The 22,700-nt window shown below is 36.7% G+C and overlaps 1 protein-coding gene across 10 annotated transcripts in view; it reads right to left on the reverse strand.

The window, feature by feature from the left end:
• Positions 1-22,700, reverse strand: part of TCF12 (transcription factor 12) — a 174,979-nt gene that overhangs the window by 94,516 nt on the left and 57,763 nt on the right. For all 10 annotated transcript variants that reach the window (XM_069798139.1, XM_069798142.1, XM_069798138.1 and 7 more), the window contains one exon: positions 17,648-17,750. In XM_069798139.1, coding sequence (XP_069654240.1) covers positions 17,648-17,750 — 103 coding nt within the window. The remainder of the gene's footprint in view (positions 1-17,647; positions 17,751-22,700) is intronic.

Here is a 22,700-nt window from a genome sequence, read left to right on the forward strand (position 1 = left end):
TGGCAAATTCCTCCTTTCCCATCTAGGAGGCTACACAAAGGGTCTACAGCATGCTTTAACGCATTAATACAAGGAGGGGGAAAAAAAATCATGTCAGAAGCAGAAAGCAGATTTTTTTTTTATAGCTAGAATCCAGATCATTTGGTGATTTGTACTGTTGTAGGCCCTTTTATCTTCTTTTCTTGGCTTCCTCCCTTCCCTATCTCAAAGATTTCAGAAAAATGCACAAAAGCAGTTGCATTTTGCTCTCTATTGGGAGTCTTGGTATGATTCACCTTTTCACAGGGCCAAACCCAAGTCCTGTAATCCAAAAACTCCACACGATAAGAAGGGGGCAGACTTGGTGGTGTTAGACAAAGGAGCACAGAAGGGTTAAAGAACAAACGTGAGTAATATCAAAGGAATAATCCCATACTTTTGCAGAATTATGTTGACCAGTAGTAGATGAGGAAGTGTTCTCCCTCACTAGAATACAAAAATCATTAATCAATAAATCATTAAATTAAGGGCCTGATGACCAGTTCCATTCTGGGCGCTTACAGAATGCTAATTACTGTAGTATGTGGGGAACCTACAGTGTTAAAATCAGAGTATCTTCTTCAATAAGATCAGGTTTTTTAGATTAAATTCAGCTTCTTTTATTTTGAAAGCTCTTGAAAAGAAATGAAAAATGTCATATAATGAATTAAGTACTAACATTAGTCACACTTCATATGCAACACAGGGCAAGCTGATGGCTATGCTACAGACTTGACATCTCTTAAGAGGCAAAAACCTAACAGCTGGCGACATTCACAATGGACAGGGCTGGAAGGAGTTTGACAAATAATATCATCCAAAATGAAAAAGCCTCAGTAAAGCCTACCCTTACCTGGAAACATTAAGCAAGAGGGAGAACAAGGGGACAGATAGCACAAGTGTCCAGGCCAGTCTGAGCACCTCACCTGCCCTCCCTGTGCTGAAATGCTACATGAGTGAAGCCAAGGACACACGTCTCTGGCAGGAGGCACACCCCAGACACTAAACCTCTTCTCGTCCTCTGACAAAACTGAGCCTCTCATTGACTAAGGTGGGAAAGGAGTGAGGTTTTACTTGCTTGTGACAATTTTACCTAAAAAAAGCAAAGACACAGAAAGCAAGGGTTCAGCTCAACACATGGAAACAAGAGCACAAAAGGATAAGATTTATCAGAGAAACTTCAAAATAAAGTGTATTCCAAGATGGCAAAAGGTGGTATGGCTTGTAAGCAATGAAATGCATGAAATGCACCAGGCACAAGTTTTAGTGAACTTCTGAAAACAGTTTTTAAGAAGTACATGGCACAGGTATGAGGGATCCAACTGTTATATAAATTATATAGGCTATAAGGACATCAACAGAACAGTAACAGATTTGAATCAGTTTGTTCAAATCAGTGAGGGAGTCATGACAACAGTAACACAAATTTTATTCCAGAAATGAAACAATGCATAACTCCTGAGATATTTCCTACAGCAAGGAACTCCAGTGAAGATTTGCTTATACTACTATTCTTACCCCTAAAATATACAGAAGCAAGTTCATTAATAAAACATTATATATAATAATTCACAAGTATATAGTGTATAAATTAGTAAAATTTATCTTGTAAGAAGTAGCTTTGATTTCATTCGCTAAAAATTAGACAAGCACCACTGTTTGGAAAGAGGGAGCTAGAAATCAATGAACAAAACAGTTATGAAAAAAAAAACCACCACAAAAAACCCCAACTCATCAGTGCAATCGTAACTGGTTGCAAGATTAACCTGAAATGGATTTCTGCAAGAAGTACTCACAGTATCACAAATATACCAAAATTAGTATTTACAATAAACAGAGCTAAAAAGGTGTTGGAACTTACAACTATTGATAGCTAAGACTGAAAGGAGTTTGTGATTTCTTGAGTAAAAATGGTTAAATGAGATGCAGTCAATGCAAATGTTACCCTAACAAGCAAAAGACGCACGTTTGCTCAAAATTAAAAAAAGCTTTACTAATTCCATTCAACAATGGAAAAAAACTGCAAACTGAAAGCATAGCTAAAATTAGGTATATACTTCCCTTAGTAAATGCAATTTTTTAAGCATTCAAAGCCAAAGAAAGTCTTTAACACTACTAAAAATGTTCTTTAACTACTATAGAAACATACAAATCTAGCTAAATTGAATGCTTTAAAGTTTAGATACAAGCTACTGCTTCACTGGTCCCTTTTATCTAATCATCTATACTGATGTTACTCAGCTTTACCCAGGGTCAACAAAAACTATTCATTTTACATTTTGCCTAACTGGATTCCTTATGATCAGCTGTTAGCATCAAGCTGTCTGATTTCTATTCAGGTTTCACAGCTGGATTCATTATAAAAAAGGAATATTAAACCTTGGGCAGGCATAACTGGTTTTAACTTCAAAACAAGCGTTTTTAAAACTAATCATGCTGCACTTTCAGGTATTAAATAAAATTTTCATTCCAATACATTTTTTGTAATATGGCACAGACTGCATTTATTTAAGAATTTCCAGTAGCTGTCAAAGTTGCAGCTAACAAACCCAAATTTTTAAATGAGAAATTTAAAAAAAAAAAAAAAAAAAAAAATCTGGGAAAGGACCAAGAATTTATCTTCTGTCAATAAAAGTCTCACTGCAAAGAAGAGCTGGAATTACACTGAGGCGGGGGGGTGGGGGTGGGGTTATTCTTTTTTAAAAAGGTATAAGGAATGTTTTGGGGTTTGTTTTTACAGTAGTTACTGAGTTGGATCTTAAGGAGTTGGTATCTTTCACATTCTCAACAATAAGAAGGATTTTTAAATTATGACAGAGAGAATGCCTACACCACTTACAGCTATTTTATATTTAAAGGCTGTTCTTGATAATGAAAATATTTTCCACAAGATGGATAGTTGTTCTAAAAAAAGAAAAAAGAAAATCAATATCCTCGGGGGTGGGGGGTGGGGGTGGGGGTGGGGAATTGTCTTCCAAAACAGAAAATAGATGAGCAGCTCTCCTAACAATGCTTATTTAAGCAAATATTTGAAAAGAATCAACAGGACAGAAAGGAGAAAGGCAGCATAAGTTAGAAAAGGTGGTTCTGTGTATGCATGCAAAAGATGAAATATGGCCATCTAGTAATTCACAGTTACATTTCCACTCCCTTTTTAAAATCTCTGCAAAAGTCTGCTGGTGAAGAACAGGTAAAGTTTCTCAGAGGGAGGGAGTAGAGAAGGCGAAGAGCGACCTCCTTATCCTCATGACAACAGACCTTGAACAGGCTACAAAGGGAGTTAGTGATTCCACTGATCACACAGGAAAGGGAGAACACGGGAATACATATTTTCAAAAAGACAGTCAAAAGCAAAAATGCAGGAAGGGTAAGAATATAAATAATTAAGAATTAAAAAAAAAGCTCTAAATAAAATTTACTTGCTGTAGTTTGTCACTTCCTTTGTCTTACTATTGACATTCTACTTCCATAAATTTGCAAAACTGGGAAAGATGCATCTTGCCACAACAAAATAGTCAATGCGTATCGTTTTAGATCACTGAATTTGAAAACTGAACAACTGGATATGAATTTAAGTTTACCTGCTACAAACTTTGAACTATTTAAAAAGCATGAATTGCATTAAATCCTGAAAACATTAAGACATATTTTTAAAATGTTCTTTGTAGGGTGGTCCCCCAGGCTCCCCATAGCGGATTTATGGACCTCTGAAAGGAGACAGTTGACCAGGTATCTATTCAGTATCTTGAAACTTCAGGTTTTATTACCAGCTGCCACTAATTCTGTCTTGCAGGCCAATACAACCAAAGAATGTATCCAAAGAGAGACACAATCAGGAAAGCTATGAAACTCATTACACACATTGGTTTATTAGCAATAAAGAAAAAAAAGAAGGAAAAAAAACCAGGAAAACACATTTCAGACAGTATCCTGCAGTTACAATCACTTGACATGATTCTTGTAACAAATTAAATAATAATTAAAAAAAACTTCAAACAAAAGAAGATTAAAGTAATATTGTCTTTTTGAAGCCCAATGAGTTCTTTTTGTGCCTTATTTCCGATTTTGGTCAGCCATGTCCTCTGCATATATATTTATACGTGATATGACCCTTTTTGTTATCTACGAGCAGAAATAAAATGTGGAAAAGTTTGGATTTAGTACTTTCTAAACTGGTCAGCAGAGTAAGCTCAGATGGCTAGTTGAACAGAACATCCTTAGGGAGACAGAGCCACCCCACAGGCTTTGTGGGCAGAAAATCTTTAGGCAAAGTGATTCATCATGTGTGGCAAGATGACTGTGACATCTAAAGATTCTTGCCTTGAGCAGTATGGTACATGCTACAAGGGATCAAGCGTTCTGAAAAGCATCCACGCACATCTCAGAAGCTTCAGTAAAGGACATGTTTTCAGTAACAAAATACTGGACACTGAAAATGTGTGTATGAATTAGCTTTTTGCAGTGGAAAACTGTGAAGTTCCCCTTCAGCATGTCTGAAGCCATGCTGTTGACCAAACATAGAAATAAGCAAATTTTTACTAATTTTGCATTCAAACTCACTCTTTCAGAGTCTAACCGAAGGATGTTTTAACATCTGGCTCATATTCCTTCCTCCAATGTAATTAAGCCATAGCCTTGCAGGTTTTTTTAGAAGTTGGCCATCAATAAATGATTATTTTTCCACTTTAAAACATATTTTCCTATAGCGGCTTTTATTATCCTCTTGTCCATTCACCACAACTTCTAGCTCTTCTAACAGAGGATCAGACAATGCATTACTACACCTCCATTGCAATATGAGAAGAGTTTTGATCTTCCAAATCTAGTGCATAGTAATCAGTCCTGTGAAGGAGACTACTTACTGTGCTACACAGCACCCCTGTTCAGAACCTGCATTTAATAACCACTTAGAAGATACCAGTTTTGAATGTACAAATGTCTCACAAACAAGCAAAAAGACCCACACTGGAACAGAAGAACGACTCGTCTACCACAGTATCCCACTGATAGCGCTGGCCAGTAACAGGAGCACAGAGAAAGAACCACAAAAAAAATGGAGTTAATGTGAAGAATGATGTGCTCTAAATTTCAACAGTCAGGTACTATAGCCAAGTAAGTACCATATTGTAAGTAACAACAGAGCATAAACAGATTTAAAACTGTATTTTCTTTTTATTTAAGATGAAGGAAACAAAAAGAAAGTATATCTACAAAGAGCAAGACATCTGCACAAAAGCACAAAAAATGGCCTTTCTTAAAACAGTCAAAAAAGTCAACAGACCAAGGAAGACAGACAAGCCAGGTAAAGACAGGAAAAATCCCAAAGTGCAGCTGAGTGCGAGCCTGGTAGAAGTCCTCAGGTGTAACAGTGTACGGATCCAGATGGGTGCATTCAAGGGACAAAAATAGAAGTTTAACTGCACAGTAAAACTACAGTAAAATTATACTCTATAGTTTTGAGGACAGATGATTCTGTTGATGATTTTAGTGTAAATTAAAGTTTACATTATTTTCTACCTCTGATGTTTTGGCATTTTTTGAAGAAAATAAATTGGACCAATGACTCATAATTGTGTTGCATTAGCAAACAAGAAAGCAACATAAAAGTACCATCAAGAAAACAGGACAGATTGGATAGAAAGGCAGTGGCAACTTTAAAAACATAGCTTTCAGTTACTGGGACCTGGATAACATTTTCTCCCGATGAATCACTGCCTTTCAATTTGGTGTTTTATTTCACAGCGGTTTACTGGCATTTGCACTATGTCTCTATCATGAGACCAACTGCGTCTGTGCTGGGGAAAGAGGAGGAGGCACACAAAACAGAAATTCGGAAAAGTACAATCAACAGGGAAGCTTGCCTCCTTCATATTGCAGAATGTCAACCAAGCACTAAAGAGCCAGCTAAAGTCAGTATCTTGAGTTCAAGACATTTGTGCTCCAAATTTTCTTCTATGTAGGTAAAATGAGATAAATCAATACAGAAAATCCTCTATATTTAAAAAATTGTTCTTTACCTTGACTCTGTTCTAAATATATTGCTGAAAGCCCACTGTTTATTGTGTATACATAAGCAAACTATCCTACATAAAATGGTTACCAACTGGAGAAACACATGGGCTTTTTCCTTCTGCCAGCAAAACATATTAGTTTTCATAGTTTGCAACTGTGCCACTAAAACCAACAGAAAACAGCAGTATTTCTTTCCTGGCCCCTTTCCCTTTACTCCTCACTCCAAAATACTGAAGAAACAGGTTTATACTCAATTTGTTTAAGAGCTTTACAAAGTTGTTTGTTTGTTTGTTTTTTTACCATGTACCTTTTGAACCACATTTCTAGGAAGATACATTTCTAATGTAATAGCAAAAATATAAGTGAATTAAAGAATATACACATATACTGGTCAAAAATATTCATTACAATTGTGCACAGGGCTTACTGCCAGATAGCTGTCAAACAAAGGAACAAAATCATACAGTTGTTTGGCACTCAAGGCTGAAATCATTGTGAAACATGCACTGTTTATAAATTGTCATTGATGAATAAAAGCAGCGAACAAAAAAATTAAAGGAAATGCATTCAAGCACCAGAAAGAGAAGACAATCATCGCTCCTCCTCCCACCACTCTCAGTAATCAAACAAAACAAAATAACTCCCAAGCCCCCAGTATGCTGAGGAAGAACAATGTAGCGGTGCAAGGTAAACTGAGCATTGCATGAAGGAGTGACTTCAAGTTGTGCCCTCACAGCTCAACCCGAAGTACCCAGGAAAGTGATAAGATTCAGACACCTGAAAAAAAGCGGCATGTGGATTCCTCGGCTTTATTATTTATAAAACAATATTTTAAACACTATTAATGCCAGTGACATTTATCTTAGCTTAAAAATATCAATCCCAGAAGATGTAAAGAAAAATTGTTTCAGTGATGGCAAAATATATCAGCAGATCTTTCGCCACAGAACATAGCACTGCTGAAAAAAATATCACCTCACCTATCATTGTGAAGAAAGACTTAATTCACGTCAGGTGAAAGGATGACATTTCTCTAAGTACAAAGTAAGACAGAATTGTATCCCAGAAAATAAGCAAGAGCTCAGTTTCTGATCATGCATATCTGCACCAATTTCAGTATCTTTCAAACTTGAAGCTGTATAATAATGTAACACATCTATATGGAAACAAAATCTCCTCTAAAATCAAAGATAAAACAACTTATCTCATTTTTTGACTGATAGGTACAATATTAAGGTGTGCTAAATGCTTTCTATAGTATAACACACATATGAGCTTCTGCAAACTCCTGTGAAGTTAGGGTGATGTGATCAGAAGATTCTCTACAATATTTCATAAGGCAATGCAACTTCTAAGATACGTAAGACATTTAAGAAATATGGTTCTGTAAGGAATTAATTTTTGTAAATCTCTATTTACATTTATTAAGCAGGTCAATCAGCCTGTAGTTTAAGTTGGAAAGTACTTCGATTCCAAATACATAAATAAATTAAATTTGAGGTGACAGCTTGTAATGGACTAGCAATATGTGAAACAAATAAATGATGTCATAGGAAAGAAATGAATGCAGTCAGAAACAGAAGTGTTATTTACCACAGCAAAATAGTAAGGCAAAACCTCACTTCGCTCCTACGATGCAGAAAATGTACTTAAAACTGCAGTACCCTGATAAAGAGTGTACAAGTACACACTTTCCTATCTCTGCAGAACTTTTTTTAAACAGGATACAAATTTATTTATGATACAGTCACGCACATAGGTATTCAGTGCAGACCCCAGGGATCACCCTGGAAGCTTACAAGACTGTTAACAAGTCACACATTACTCTCAAGACTTCTGCTTTCTATGTCCCATTGTATAAGAGGAAGAAATTGCAAGACACCTTATTTGTATTGCATTTGTGCCTAAAGTGCCAGGCTTATTTTTGAGGTCCCTATTACACGGGAAGTAAACTAAAATTTTGTTACAGTTATTGGTTTTGCACATGGTCTGTACAATCCCAATTTGAATTGACACATTACATATTATAGTGCACTTGGTTCCCAACTACCTTTAAGGCTCATGGCCAGACCTCAGCAGTTTTAGGAAAAACTGTAATGATCAGTCTCAACCTATTTCAATAGTAATCACCATGTTTCTTCCCCATTCCCATTTCAATGAACCTTTTTTATTTAATCACTGAACTTAAGGCTACTGCTTTCTTTAAAGGAATCAGTAGCAGTAATCCCAAATACTGTCAGTTTCTTAAATTATGTGTATAACACAACATCACATAAAATGATGTATCAACTCTCCTGTTTCACCTTCAGATGGAGGAGCCCTGTGAGCATCTTCCAAAAAAAACTCCTAACCAAACAGCACCCTCCCTCCACCAAATGCATCCTGGTGAAGCTTCCACACATAAGGATAACAAGGTTTCTATTTCTCAAAGCGACCCTCCATCTGGATGCCTAAGAAATAACTCCGCAGAATTTTCAGCTGACTTCCCAATATACATATATGCATTAGAGTGACAGAAGCTGAACACCCATCTGAAAGCCAGAGTGCTGTTAGCTTTCAGAGAAAGCATAAAAAGACGGCAACCAAGAAAGCCTCACAAATAAAGCAAGATATTAGCATAGCTTAACAGAATGAGTTGCAGTTTCTCTGATCTTCTGCACATTTCTGTTACGTGAAAATCCTTCACCCACTTTTCAGAAACAAAACTTTGATGCAATATTGGACTGAAGTCAAAGTATCCAAACATTATTTTTTAAATCAATTTTTAAAAATTTTGTTTTCTTATCATGATACTTGTTCTATTAATCCACTATATCGTTGAAGCATTGCACACCTACAGCAGCTTATAACTCTAGCGAAAATGCAGTGACCACTCAGGCAACTCACAAAAACAATAGTATTAGAGGTCCAACACCTTCATGCACCTGAAAAATAAAATTACATCTTCTATAGGCTCACTCATTCAATTTCACCTGTTTTGCCTTCCTCTCTGAGGTGTCTGTGTATCTAAACAAAGCCAGGTTTCAAGCAGGAACAACCATTTGACTCACTAAAACCCAGTCTCTAAAGAAAATATTAACAACTTCAAATCATATTAATGCAAATACTATAATGCCCCAAATCACAAAAGCCACTTGTTTTGGCACAAGCAGCCTAGTTACAACATAGTGGTTGACCAGTTCAGTATTTAATCACTGGATAGAGGCTGCTGCATTTATTAAAAACTGGACTACTAGCAACTGACAGGCTACAGCTACATGCAAGCAAGAATGAAAAAAAAAATTAATGGAATGAAATAGAGATTAAGTAAATGATTTTTATGCACCTGGCAATAAGCAAACATCTTTATTGCAAAACAAAGACAAGCCATGAAAAATTACAAAATTATCTTTTAATCACCAGTGAGCTTTCTACAGTCTCCTATTTGAACAGGATAATAGTTATTATGTAGATCCCTAAGCAACTGCCTCATGGGGAAGTTACATCACCAGTATGGGAAAGAATCACCCCCTCCTCCCTTCTCCCTGGAAAGGAGCTTGGCGCCTTCAGACAGACTGCAATTTAAAATCCTACAGCTTCACCCAGCTGATCCCATCCACTGGAACACATCTACAAGTGCCCAGGGATGGCAGGAACCACAGGAGAGAAATATGCCCTTTCAGCATTTCATGCACTGATGAGCCTTGTAACAGATAAACATATCCTAAAGCAGCTAAACTGACATGTTATAACAAAGAGGAAACGCAAGACTTAAAAATTTCATCAGATTACTATTTATTCCCCTTTTCAGAGGGGGAGTACACTGTGAATAAATCAACACTCAAACGTATTAGACTGCATTAACTGAAAACCAAGCTTTGCAGAACAAATTTTATCAGAACTAAGATATTTCAAAATTTAAAAGCCACAGACTTGCATGTTTAAATTCCCAGACTGGCTTTTCAAAAGGACCTAGTATGACAAAAATTCGGGGTTTAAGTGTGGGACCTTTTTGAAGAAGGCAACATTTAATCTTCCTCCAACACGATTAAAACTAGGTCCCATTTTTTTCTCCCTTGAGCGCACAGTGCAAGCAATACTACTGCCCATGGGCCACCAGAACTGCAAGTTCTGCTTGCGGGACGTGCTGTGGATTAGCAGAGAGTTCTGTGAGTCCTGTGAAGGTACCTGTGGCACTGGTAGTACCCAGTGAAAAGGTATCAGCAGCTCTTCCTAGCACAATGTTAAATCATACAGTTTGATGGATTTTCAAGGACAGATTTCTTCACTTCCTTACTTGGCAGAAAGAAAAAACTTCTCTGGGTTTTTCCTTGAACCACAGCACTGCACACTAAGTCTGGAAACAACTCCAATTCTGATTTGGAGATGATAAAAATCTTCTAAACTTGCACACCACTACCCACACTCGTTAAGGATCAACTGCCTCAACGCTCCGGCATACTCCCGGCAGCCAGCGGATCAGCGGCAGGGAGGGGGGAAGGCCGACCACTGTGCACCTGCTCACCCCTCTCTTCACCGCCCTGCGCTGGGCGCTGCCGAAGGCAGAGAGGGGAGGCAGGGGAGCAGGCAGGCAGCTGCGACCGACCACACACCTACCTGGCAGACCCACACCTGAGCACCACCTGAGGAGGGTTGTTAGGGCCCCTCTGCCGCAGCTGCTAACTAGGAAGAAGATGAAAGTCTCAAGGGGAAGAGAGCACAAGTGGACACCTGCTACAGCATAACATTACAAAGGATGCCAGCCCCCTGCTACACTTGTAGAAAGCCTTGAGGTATGACTGTATTTAAAGAAATGTTAGGAAAGCTATTTGATTGAAATATTACTGTAAACAGAAGGGAAAATTAAGCTTAACACACACTCTTGTGAGCAAAAACCCAAGGGTAAAAATGCCCTGCACTTAGCACTGTCACTAAATGACTGTGTAATTTAATTTCCCAGAAACCCATTAGCTTTCACAAAAGGAAAATGAAGAGCAGATGAGAGCAATTCTTTGGTGTGAGTGGAATTTATTTAATGTAATACCTGGGGGGAGGAAAAAAAAAAAAAAACCCAAGAAAAGAAAAAAGATAAATCTGAAACTGTACCAACAGATACAAAACATCACATCGCTAGAAAGCCTGAGCCTGCAGATCAGTGGGTCTGCGCCAGCAGGAACCAGTATGTCAGGTCCGAGGTTTTACAGGTACGACTGATGAGAGCCTGCCTCTGCTCAACACACCACGCCAAAGCTGGGACACAGCCAAATGAAGAAACACCCCAGAACAAAAAGATTGCTAGCATTTAAAAGGAAGGAGTGAGGGGCAGGACCTCCATTTTTTAATGGAGATTTTTATATATTCATAGATGAAGCAAATAATAACATGTAGTTATCTGGAAGAGGGAAGAAGTCATTGAAATTTAACTTAAAACTTTACTCTGGGTTTGAAATTTTCATTATAAAACCCCAAATACTACAAAATTCACATTAGGTTCATATTAGGCTTTTAGCTAATCTATAGTATATAAAACCAGTGTCAATCAAGCAATTAAGCATAGTGACGTGACCCAAAAGGAAAACAAACATTCTTAGAAGGAATTTAAATGTAAATCTTCCATTTGCCGGATTCATTATACACAATGATTTGGAAAAAACTAATTTAAAAAAAAAAAAAGCCTATCTGAAGAAACAAAACATGAAGCTTTACTGTGGTGAAGCAATGGCAACACTTACTTTGGGAAAAGTAGCCATGATGTATTACATACAGATGTCAGCATCTTGATTTTTTTAGCTTTAATAATCAAAACAGTAAGTGATTTGATAAAATGTAAATGTAATGCTGTGAAACTGCATGACACCAGTTACTGTAAAGTGAATTTCAAGGAACTTTTCCAGCATGGGAAGTTTACAATCTATGGCTTGTGGTGGACCCACGTCTTACAGCAGGAGACCAGTACCCCTAAGTATTGTAACTGTGGATGATCTTATACTCGCATCTTTTTTACTAAGAAAAGTTTTTCTGAACTCTTAGCCTACAATAATATTTGACAGATAATTATGCACTATGTGAAGCTTATTAGCTATCCTTTAACATTTTTCTTTCAACTTACTGCCCTGCTCCTATAAATGAGATGAACTGAAGCGCTTGCCACAATCTTTGTTGTGCCTCTATTTTGTCATTTTCTTCTTTTAACATTTTCCTTTTTCTTCCTAATGAATTCTCTGAAGGATACAAAATATTCTGTCCCCACTATTCTCCAAGTTAATACTGTTGTAACTGCTTATAAATTATTTCAGATCAATCTTGCCATTACTCATGTCTCTGGAGATCATTTCCGTTGTGATGCCTATTTTATTCCATGTGTTAAATTAGTAATGACTACAGAAGGCAATTCAAGGAAATCTAACTATTATTTTGGACAAACACAAGGTCTGCCAACTCACTGCTCACATCTGCCCTCTCCCTTCCTAAAAGGTAATTAAAACAAGGTTCATAGCAAAAACTATAATGGCATCATTCTTAACATTTGCCATTTTAATAACGATTTACACTTCCTTGCTTCCTACTATTGCCTTCACCATCATAAAGGCATTTGATAATAAGCTCTATCTCTTAGATTCCAAATGTCTTGTACTGAAGGGCTACTGAGGAAGAAAATTAGCCGTTTTCCTGAAGATTAGTTAGATTCTTAACTGAGAAACAATTCAAATGCATGCCTTCTAGCCTCTCCTTTTATTGAGAATAACCTTTCCCAATTTAAGGTTTAAAAGGCTTACATCGCTTGTTCAAGAACAGTATCAATAGTGGAAAGCTTACAGAGGCTTCAGCTATTTACTGTGTTGCTTCAAAAAAATGCCCCTAATGTTCATCTTTTAAAATACTTCCTACTCTATCCAAGCCAACTGCAGTGCTTAACTTACAAGTCAAAAAATAAGATTTTACAATAAAAATTAGACCTAATAATTTCACTAGTTTGAAAGACGCACTAGCAGAAGCAGCCATTCTTACAAACCTACACAATCAGGCAATCAAGTCAATTAAGAGAACAGTACCTCTAAAATGAGAAGGCACCCCAATCCAGATATTGATCGCTCATTTATATGATTAATCCACAAAACGAGTCTTTAGTTTCACAGTAGCTTGTGAGACTACCTTTGAAAATTCATGGAATTTGGCTTCAACACATCAAGCACACTCCTGCCACCCTTGGCTCCACATGGCAATTTCTACCCAGCACATACCTATTAACCACCTGCTACATTGGTACAAGACAGTTAAACACTAATAGAGGGTAAAATAAATGGTGTATATATAGATGCAATTTACTTGCAAACCCTGTTTTGTGAAGCCTGATGACAAACTACCCAAGTGATTCAAGCGCATCAAGTACAACCAACATTAAAGGAAGCCACACTGCAAAAAAAAACCCCACCAAAAATGTATTACTCTGCTTCCATTAGAGAGTACTTTGTTTGGTTCTTTCACCTATTTATTTCAATCAGGTCAAGAATCAGGCTTACCCTTTGTATTCACAGTATAAATAGTCAGAGTACATGAAACTATTTTGATTAACAGTCTGAATCATTTATAGCTCTAATTACTGTAACAAGCTTCTACTCACTCCCTTCCTCGTAAATACGAACTGATGTATGTCTTGACTTCCCTGCATTGTCAGGTCCTTCATACTCTTAATGCTGGCCATAAGAAAATATCATGGCCATACCTAGCATGAAGCAGAAATTAGTTCATTAGGAAGAGGAGCACAGTCACTACCTCACTAGGGTACTAACAGAGGTGAGTGTTATAACAGCAACAGTTGACATGAAATACACTAGTAACTACAACCCTGCAGCTGATCTACTAGAGTCAGTGAGTAGGTGAGGTCAGGAAGATCCAAATGATACAAAATCCTCCATTCCCACACATTCAGAGTTTCCGATTATGACAGTTTCCAGTTACCTTTGCTGACAGGCCTTCAAGCCCTGTGGCTAGCTCAGAAACACCCTGAGCTCTAAAATTTAACCCAATTAAACTGTAAAGCAACTAGTTAAAGGAATAATGAGAAAACAAGGAAGTGAAAGAAACCTTGGAAGAATGATCTCTATTTCAAGTGACCAATTTCAACACAGCAAGCTTATGTTCAACCACCATCTTTTCACTCACTATTGACTAAATTTTTTAATGACTTTTTATCAGGTACAAGTTTGTGGAACTGTGTAGTACACAGACGATGAACATGGAGCACAAAAGTTATGCCTTTATCCTTTCTACCTCTTGTGGAAAGACAGACACACAAAAGAAATGAAGTCACCTACTTCAAATTTTCAACACCGACGAACAAAAAACCCTTTAAGCTATACTCAAGAATGATCTGCTTGCTTTCTTTCTGGTAAGCAAAAGCAGAAAAGCTCAGTAGAATAAAGTTCAGGGAACAGTACAACAGAAGATACAATACCACATGCTTGAAGGGTCCTAGCAAAAAACTGACCTCTACTTGCAAGTGCAGAGCACTACAAGGCAGCAGAATTACAGAGAAAAGAATATCGTATCCTTGTAAATAGTTTTCTAGAATGTAATTAAAAGAGAAAGTGTTGAATAAGCAAAGATTATCAAGTCTAAATGGAGCTACAATACCACCAATATATCTTAGCCTGATTTTCTACATATCTCTATGGATACCAACAAACTATGCTGGTGCCAAGAGGATTCAGTGGTTTTACTTAAAATACAAGCAACAGCCCTTCTTTTTTTATACTAACAAATCAACAGGATAATTCTGGAATTCATTAGTGAAGAACGCTAACCAATCCAACATAATAGCTTTACTTCCTCTGCAAAACACTTCAAAAAATATCTAAATGAATATGGAAATGCATCTTTCTGTGGCAAATTGTTCATTATTGAATCATTATCAACTCTTGTTAGACAAAATTTCTCTCTTTTGCAATGTACAAGATCATTAAAATGTTTGAGAGCTCCATCATGAAAGACAGTGGCACTTTATAATCCACCATCTCTTCAGGCAAATATGCTTACGGCTGAACATAATACACAAAATAACAACATCCCCTTGACACACAATTCTTTTTTTAATGGTGCTCTTAAGTGTTGACAGCAATGGTGAAATATATTGTTGCTCTTTCTTTTTTTTTTAAATAGTTTTTAACTATTTCAGAGATGTATTTCAGTCATGATAAAATGTTGGGAAGGGATGTATTTCTTAGATCTTCAGCGTGGAAGCCCAGATGCTCCATCACTATTAGCCTACTGAGATATTTCCTATAAGCTCATCAAGTTCATGTTCTTAGCCTCCATCTCCGTTTAGCCTCTAAAGATCACAGAATAATCAATCAATGCATTAAATATCATCTACAGTAACTAATAAAATGGATGTTTTTATTCTGTTTATGGGAACTTGTCCACAATTTGATATTAACAAACTGTGTAACATTTTTTGTCTAAAAAATACTTAAGACAACATCTCATTTTTCTTTTCAATAACAGACAGAAAACCATAAACACAGATAGTAGTACTACACAGAAAACTACTACTCAATGTTTTTATGTAGTTTGTATCATTCCTCTCTCCAACCTTTCAGCATCAACTTAATATATGCTGCAAAAATTCATGCTGTGAAAGTATGATATACAAAGCTGCATCCTATACTGTAACATAAGTAAAATTAATATAATTTCTTGTTATGACAAACCAAAACACACAGGTGGAATACTTTTAAAAGCATACTTTTAGCATTTTGAGGTACATTTCTTAGAGATACATACTGAAAGCTTTCTATAATTCTTTGCTGCATATAGAAGGAAATGAAGTACTATTGCTCCAACAAAGTAACATCTACAAGAACTGTTAGCCATAAAGCATTACAAAACTATTTCATTTTACAGCTGCTTTGGGCAAATGACTGATACATACACATATTGCAATTCATTAATTCTCTCTACAAAACAATCTCAATGAAGGCTTCTCAAATCTGTATTAATGATGTAATTCTATTATGTCTAATGGAATCACCTAGCCATCTCTTCAATAAAACTGAAAAACTAAGAACATATAGTTGTACCAATTATTTTCTTCATATATTTAAAGGCATATATTGTTTAGAAATTGGATGGCTCAAAATAAAAGCATGAGCAAGAAGTTAGCCTTTGGTAATACAAATTAAAAAAAAAAATAAAAATCAAACTTTGCTATGTATTTTTGTAAAATAAAATCAGTATCAGCTACAAAGCCTAGAGCCATTCCATACATGCTACTGATCAAAACACTGGAGAAGTGCTTGAAGTAATTTGTCTTTTTAGTCTCCCATATTTAAAAAAAGACAACACATTTGAAAGAGTATTGGGAGGGAAGTTCTACTGCGCTTTATCAAAATAACCAAGGGGAACTACATTTTAGCTTTACTGTCTTCAGATATAAGTATCATTGGCCAATTGACATGCACTCTTTCTAAACAAAGACTCTAGAGACAGTCATTTTAAAATTACATATTTTTATGTTCATATAGGAAGGTTTAAATTAAATTCTGTTTTCAGCAATAGCTGTGCTTAGCCTCTACTTCAGAGAAAATTAAAGTAGTAAACAGAGACTGAGCAAAGTAGAAAGATTTCCAAAAGAAATTGCAGACCACCAGGATTTGGATTTAGGTAATCCACTTAGATTACCATGGCTATGTCTTAAAAGGACAATACTGAGATCACAAAATAGGTCACGTCTACAAGACGCAGAATATACAAGTGAAACAATGTCAAATGTACAAATTCAGAATAAACATTCAGAGTAATCCCTAAGTTTAAGATGCAAGAGAAAAAAATTGTCCCAAGACCATGTACTGCCAAGTAATAAATACTTTGAAATCAACATTTTTATGCTTCAAACTGGAATAAGGAAAAGAAGAGTTTCAAACAATGCCATCAATACATTAACATGTTTCAGGTAACACAAAAGTGCAGGCAACAAAGACAAAGCTTTCAATACCCAAGCCCACAATATAATACACATTTTGCTTCCTTGTTTCTCCAGTTTCAAAAGCAGAAAATGTCAGACACCCACAGGCCTGGAAGCAGTAATAACATTTGCCTAGCAAAATAAGAGTTTGCCTCTATTTCTCAGAAGTGACAACATTTCTAATATAACAAATATCAAAGAAATTAGAAAATGAAAAATAAGAGGCAAGCCCTCAAATTATTAACTGAAGAAAAGCCTAAAAGCATATTGGTAGGTAGTTCAGGAATCCATAGTGTTAGAAAAATAATTTTCTTTTTTTTTTAATGCACAAATTAAAAATTGCTATAGATGTCTTCTCAGCAAAAGTTAAGGAAATTTAGCCTTAAAATAATTTAGAATTTACAAAAGAAATGTAAAAATCAAATCAAATATACCAGCTTTCTAGATCAACTTGAGAAAATCTGGGTGGTTCCTTCTTCTAAAAAGTCCTGGACAATGGCCTTTATGAGGAATTTGCCCAACGTAAAAAGATTTCAATAGGAAAGTCAGTGTTGCTATGAGAAACAGAGCAACTTCCAGATGCTTGACATGTCAGGCCTAGACAAGGGAATGAAAAATGTCTCTTTCTGACCAAAGAGGCTTTGAGGGGATACTCGTAAAGAATTACCTACTTACCCATCAGATTTGAGTTCATGAAAGGTGTCGGGGACAATCCTTCATGGGGCCCTAATCGACTGTCATTCAAGTGATCACTGTAATGAGGACTGTCTGCAAAACCCTAGAGAAAAAAAGACCAGAGTATTAAACAGATTATTTGGCAGCCCTGCTAATTGAGTGTAATGACACTTTCCTAATTAAATGTGCAGAGTCACAATTGGTCATTAATCACAAAAGTTGGCTTTCGGGTCTATCTCACAGAAATCATTCCCTGCCCACATTTTACTTTCTCCCCCTCTTTTCCTCCTCCCCCATCAAGAAGAAACCACATAATTTCTTAATAAGCTGCATCCTCATGGACAATATTTCTAAAAATTGAATAATACTGAGATATTTTGATATTTGAATCCTCTTAGCATTAAGTCGCTAACCACTGAGACAGTATAATTAGTCTGAAGAACTCACAACTGATTTTTTTTTTTCCCTAAGGTTTCTGTTTGCATTACTAAAACAACACAGTAAAAAGGTCAGGAAGAGTCACTGACATTAGGAAAAAATGTTAGTGCAAATGACAAGAAGAAATTCCATTTCCCATTGCAGCCTGCTATTACTGTTACAGATTAATAGGCATTTTGACACTATCACATTACTAAACAGCACAGCTTACTGACAAAAGGTTTACTTCAAAATAGTGATTAAATAAACAACTTTGTCAGCTGATTTGCAAACAAGCACTCAAACCAAAATACTGTTTTGCACTTTTCTAGCATTAGTATGGCGAACTTAGCAGGCTTGGAGTGACCCTTATGCAGTCAGGAAACACTGGCTTATTGAAAGTTTGCACCAAAGGTATAGAGACGGAAAACACAGAAGCCCTAGGAAGCACATGTTATTTAATTAACCCAATTACTTAACATTCTCTTTTGTACACTTCAAAATGCTTTCAGCTTTTCCATATAAAGGTATGAATATAGTGTTTGCCACTTAGACTGATCAGATGTGCACTGAATCACTTATTCTGTACCAAAATATGACAGACCTGGCACCCAAAATTGCACCTCCTTTGTAGCCAAAGTTTTGAAAAAAATTTGTAAGCCTTATCTCACAATTCCCACTACTCACTTCTCTAAGTCTGGCAGAGAGAAACCTAAAGCTCAGACCTAATTAAGGGGGGGGAGGGGGGGGATGTTCACAGCTACCAGAAACCAACCCAAGTGCCCTGGGACTATAAAATCATCAATCACTGAACATTTATCATTTTTTCAGACTGCACGCTCACATTCAAGACAACATTAATGGGGCTGAAACAGGCCTCACTATCTTTGCAGGCGTGCTGTCAGTTCTACCAAAGGGCTAGTAACTAAGGGCTAAATAACTGTCAAATCGCTACCACTGCTTATGGATGCATGTCACAACTCTTGCTGCTATTCGGCTTTAAAAGTAATCTTCTGGGAGTCCCAACTCCCAAATGAATCTTCGGCTGACTTTATCTACTTCAGAATCAGCGATACACATGTGATAGGCATTCAGAAACAATCTTAGTGACATTTACAACTTGGTTATGACCACAAGGGTGTCCTCTGGTAACCATGACCTAGCCTCGTCTGTCAGACAAGCAGCGTGTAGCAGCAGCTGCCAAGGAAATGGAGTGGCTCCTAGCTAAGGTCACCACATGTGGTTTATTTTTATGCTGAAATGAAACAAAAAATAAATTAAATCTGCTGAATAAAGAAACAAAAATTTGCAAATAGAGGAACCAAAAGAATAAAGCTTCTAAGTAGGTAGCTTCCTACTTGGCTCTCTGCTTGTACTGACTGTGGGTTTTTTTAAAGCTTTTTTCCCTAAGACAATACTTCAACTATATTTTATTTTTAAAAGAAAGAAACCAGGAAGGACACTATCAGTGATAAAACAAAATCCATCTCTCGGTCATTCAGAAAGCAGTGCCTAGATGAGCCCCCGAAACTGAAGTCTTCCAAGAGATCTTTATTTACAAAGTAAATAATAAAACTACTGAAAACATAACAGGAGTAAGACTCATTTCATACATGGTTACACATCATGCAACACAATGTATTTAATGCACAAGATTAATAATGCTCCTCCTCAAGTTAATATTGCACATTCCCCCCCCCCCCAAATAGAGAAATTGGAGAACTGGGTAGGTAGTCTACACAGAAAGGAATGTTCTCCCTTCTACCATCAGAATTCCTTCAAATAATCCTTTACATCATGTTCTTTTCATATACCCTCTCAGTTTCCTAGAATGTACTTGCATCCAATTACCTCAGCATCAAAGTTGTATTTCTACACCACTAGACCAATCAACTACTTTATCTACCTGAAAAATGCTCCAAGAAGTCCTTCACAACACTAAAGCCACAGAAAACAGAACATTTACTATACCAGGGGAAAAATGTACTAAGGCATATGCAAGCACTTTAAATAGAATAATTTTTTCTGTACTTGAATTCAATTCCTAATTAAAATTAATTGTCAGGCATTTCATTCTTTATCATGCATTACAGAATTTACACTTGTGCAAAGTGCAACCTCTCTCAGCCTTCATCTACAGTGGACCTACATAAAGAGGTCTTAACATGGCCACCATCCTTGACACCAGTTATTCAGTCTTAGTAATGAGTTATGGATTATCAGCTCAAGCAGCAGAGTTTTGTTTGGGATTAGAAACCCCACGCCGATTCCCACATATAACTCACCCACACTAAATGAATACAAAATAACCACAAACACATGCAGTTTTGATTTAACAAACTTCTTTTGCACTTCACAAAAGCAAATTAAGCGAAATCAGAAGAGCTCTAAGGACGATGATTTAAATTACACAGTTATTTCAGAGCATTCTTCACATTTAAGCTGCACTTCAAATAAAATTGCATTCCTGATACTATCCCTTGCTTTTACATCTGTATTGTTAACTTACATAATAAACAGCATAAAGTTCTACTGGGAAGAGCTGTAATCAATCATAGATGAGAACTTTAGAAGCTTCCAGTAGCTTCTGAAAAGCTACTGGAAGCTTCTAGTCATACAATCAAGGCTTAAAAAAAGTATTTAACAAATATGATAGCACAAATTGACAACATATGTTTACCACTTAAAGAAGAATGCAGTTGAGAGCCTTAAAAAGACTGTCTGCCAACACCAATAAGGTACAGTAGTTTATTAAAAGGTACATCCCACCTGTGTGACTGAGTAACAAAGAGAAAACACCATCAGCTGGCATCTGAACTCATCCCTTAAGTCAAAAGCAAAAGGGGGGTGGGGGGGATTATATAAATTTCTATCAGAGCCCCTTTTCAAATTTGTTTTAAAGAAGACTCAACAATATATACCACCAAATTTCATTCCTTCTAAGAACAGAAGGAAATTTCAGTTCATGACAATTTTGAAGACTACTCTCTGAAAGGGGATTCACTTGATCGTAGCTAGATTGATACAGGCTCCAAGCAGAAACAGGAGTTAATTACTTATGCCAAAAGCTATTCTCCCTCTTGGGTAGAACTATTTGAGGATATGTACTCTGACCTGACTCTAATGGAACAGGCTGGTGATGTCATTCTTTGGACCACAGGTGGGCTTCCAAAGCCCTTTGGAGGATTGCTACCTACTGTTACCTGCGAGGCAAGTTTGACATCAGAAGGCTGGAAGGAGACACTCCATGCTGAGTACACATCCCCATTTCTGCCAACTTTGCTTCCCAGCAAACGTACCAACGGATTAGCATGCAGAGTGAAGAGTTTGAGTATTTAGCAAGTACCTGGCAAAAAGTCTGCAAAACAAGAGTTACTGACCAAATTTATTTTCTGTTCTGAGCACCCTATTCTGAATAGACTGCAGATAGCTCAGGGCATTTTTCTGTTTACAGAAAAAACTGGTTTTGAATATGATTAGATGCCATAGCTGTAAGCTCAAAACCATCTTGTTTGTTCCAACCTCTTACATAGCTACTACAAAAGCAAGCTTTAACCTTCCCAAAGGAAGACAAAACTTTTCTTTCTGTATTGCTATAGCCCCGATAAAGTCTAATGCGGGCTAATTGCTCTCTTACAGCATTTTGTAATGTTGTCACCGTTCATTTTGCAACAGGCCTCTCCCTGGATTTCAGTCTCACTGCATGTTTGTGATCAGAAAGACAGACAGATAGGTCTACAAATAAAAGCAACAAGTATTGTCTACTAATAATGCCTATCATGAAATGCAGCTGAAAGACTACTACTAATTAGTACTGCAATTTAACTGAGTAGCTAAGACACTCTCAACACTGAATGCTCTAACGTTTTATTCATTTCTCAGGTATTTCATTGGATTAGACTGATGTTCTCTAATCATTCCAATAAATTAAGTCCATCAATTTAAAAAAAAATAAATCAACAATTACAACAGTTTTCATTCTCACCTCTTCTGGGTAAGGTGCCCCAACTGTCCTAGTGGTTTAGGCTTTATCTGTATTAGGATTTTCCATGCGCAGGTATGCTAACACAGCCAAATTAATTAAATATCTGACACTATGGACAAAATAATAAATAGTTGTATACAGGACACCTGAAAATTATCTTACAGAATGTATTATTCTAGAAGACCCAGAAGAGGAAATGGAAAAAAAAAAAAAAAAAGAGAGAAAACACACTCCTTACTAGGCATGTTTACCCTACCAAACCATAAGGAAAGGCCTGACACAATGAGTCTATGCCCCATTTTACAAAATAAAATGGTAATTAACCTCCTAAAACTCCATGTCTTTCAATGACCATTAAAGTTCTGACATTTTGGTTTAAGTCAATCACAGAGCTCACCTAAGAACAAGCCAAAAAGCCCCCCTGGCTCACTGTTCCTACCCCTTTTCACTGGACTGGTTCCAGGGGTTCTGTAAGAATCATCCTCTCCCTTTTGCTTCCACTTCAAAAACATAAACTATCATCCCTTAGTAATTACTTTCTGAAATTACACCAGGATTTGTCCATGCATAAACATAAGTACAAAAATGTACTCCTGACCCTAACCCAAATTGTGGGTGTTTTGGTTTTGTTTTTAAGTAAGCACAACATCC

Source organism: Haliaeetus albicilla, chromosome 12 (genome assembly GCF_947461875.1).
Source record: "Haliaeetus albicilla chromosome 12, bHalAlb1.1, whole genome shotgun sequence".
NCBI classification, from domain to species: Eukaryota; Metazoa; Chordata; class Aves; order Accipitriformes; family Accipitridae; genus Haliaeetus; species Haliaeetus albicilla.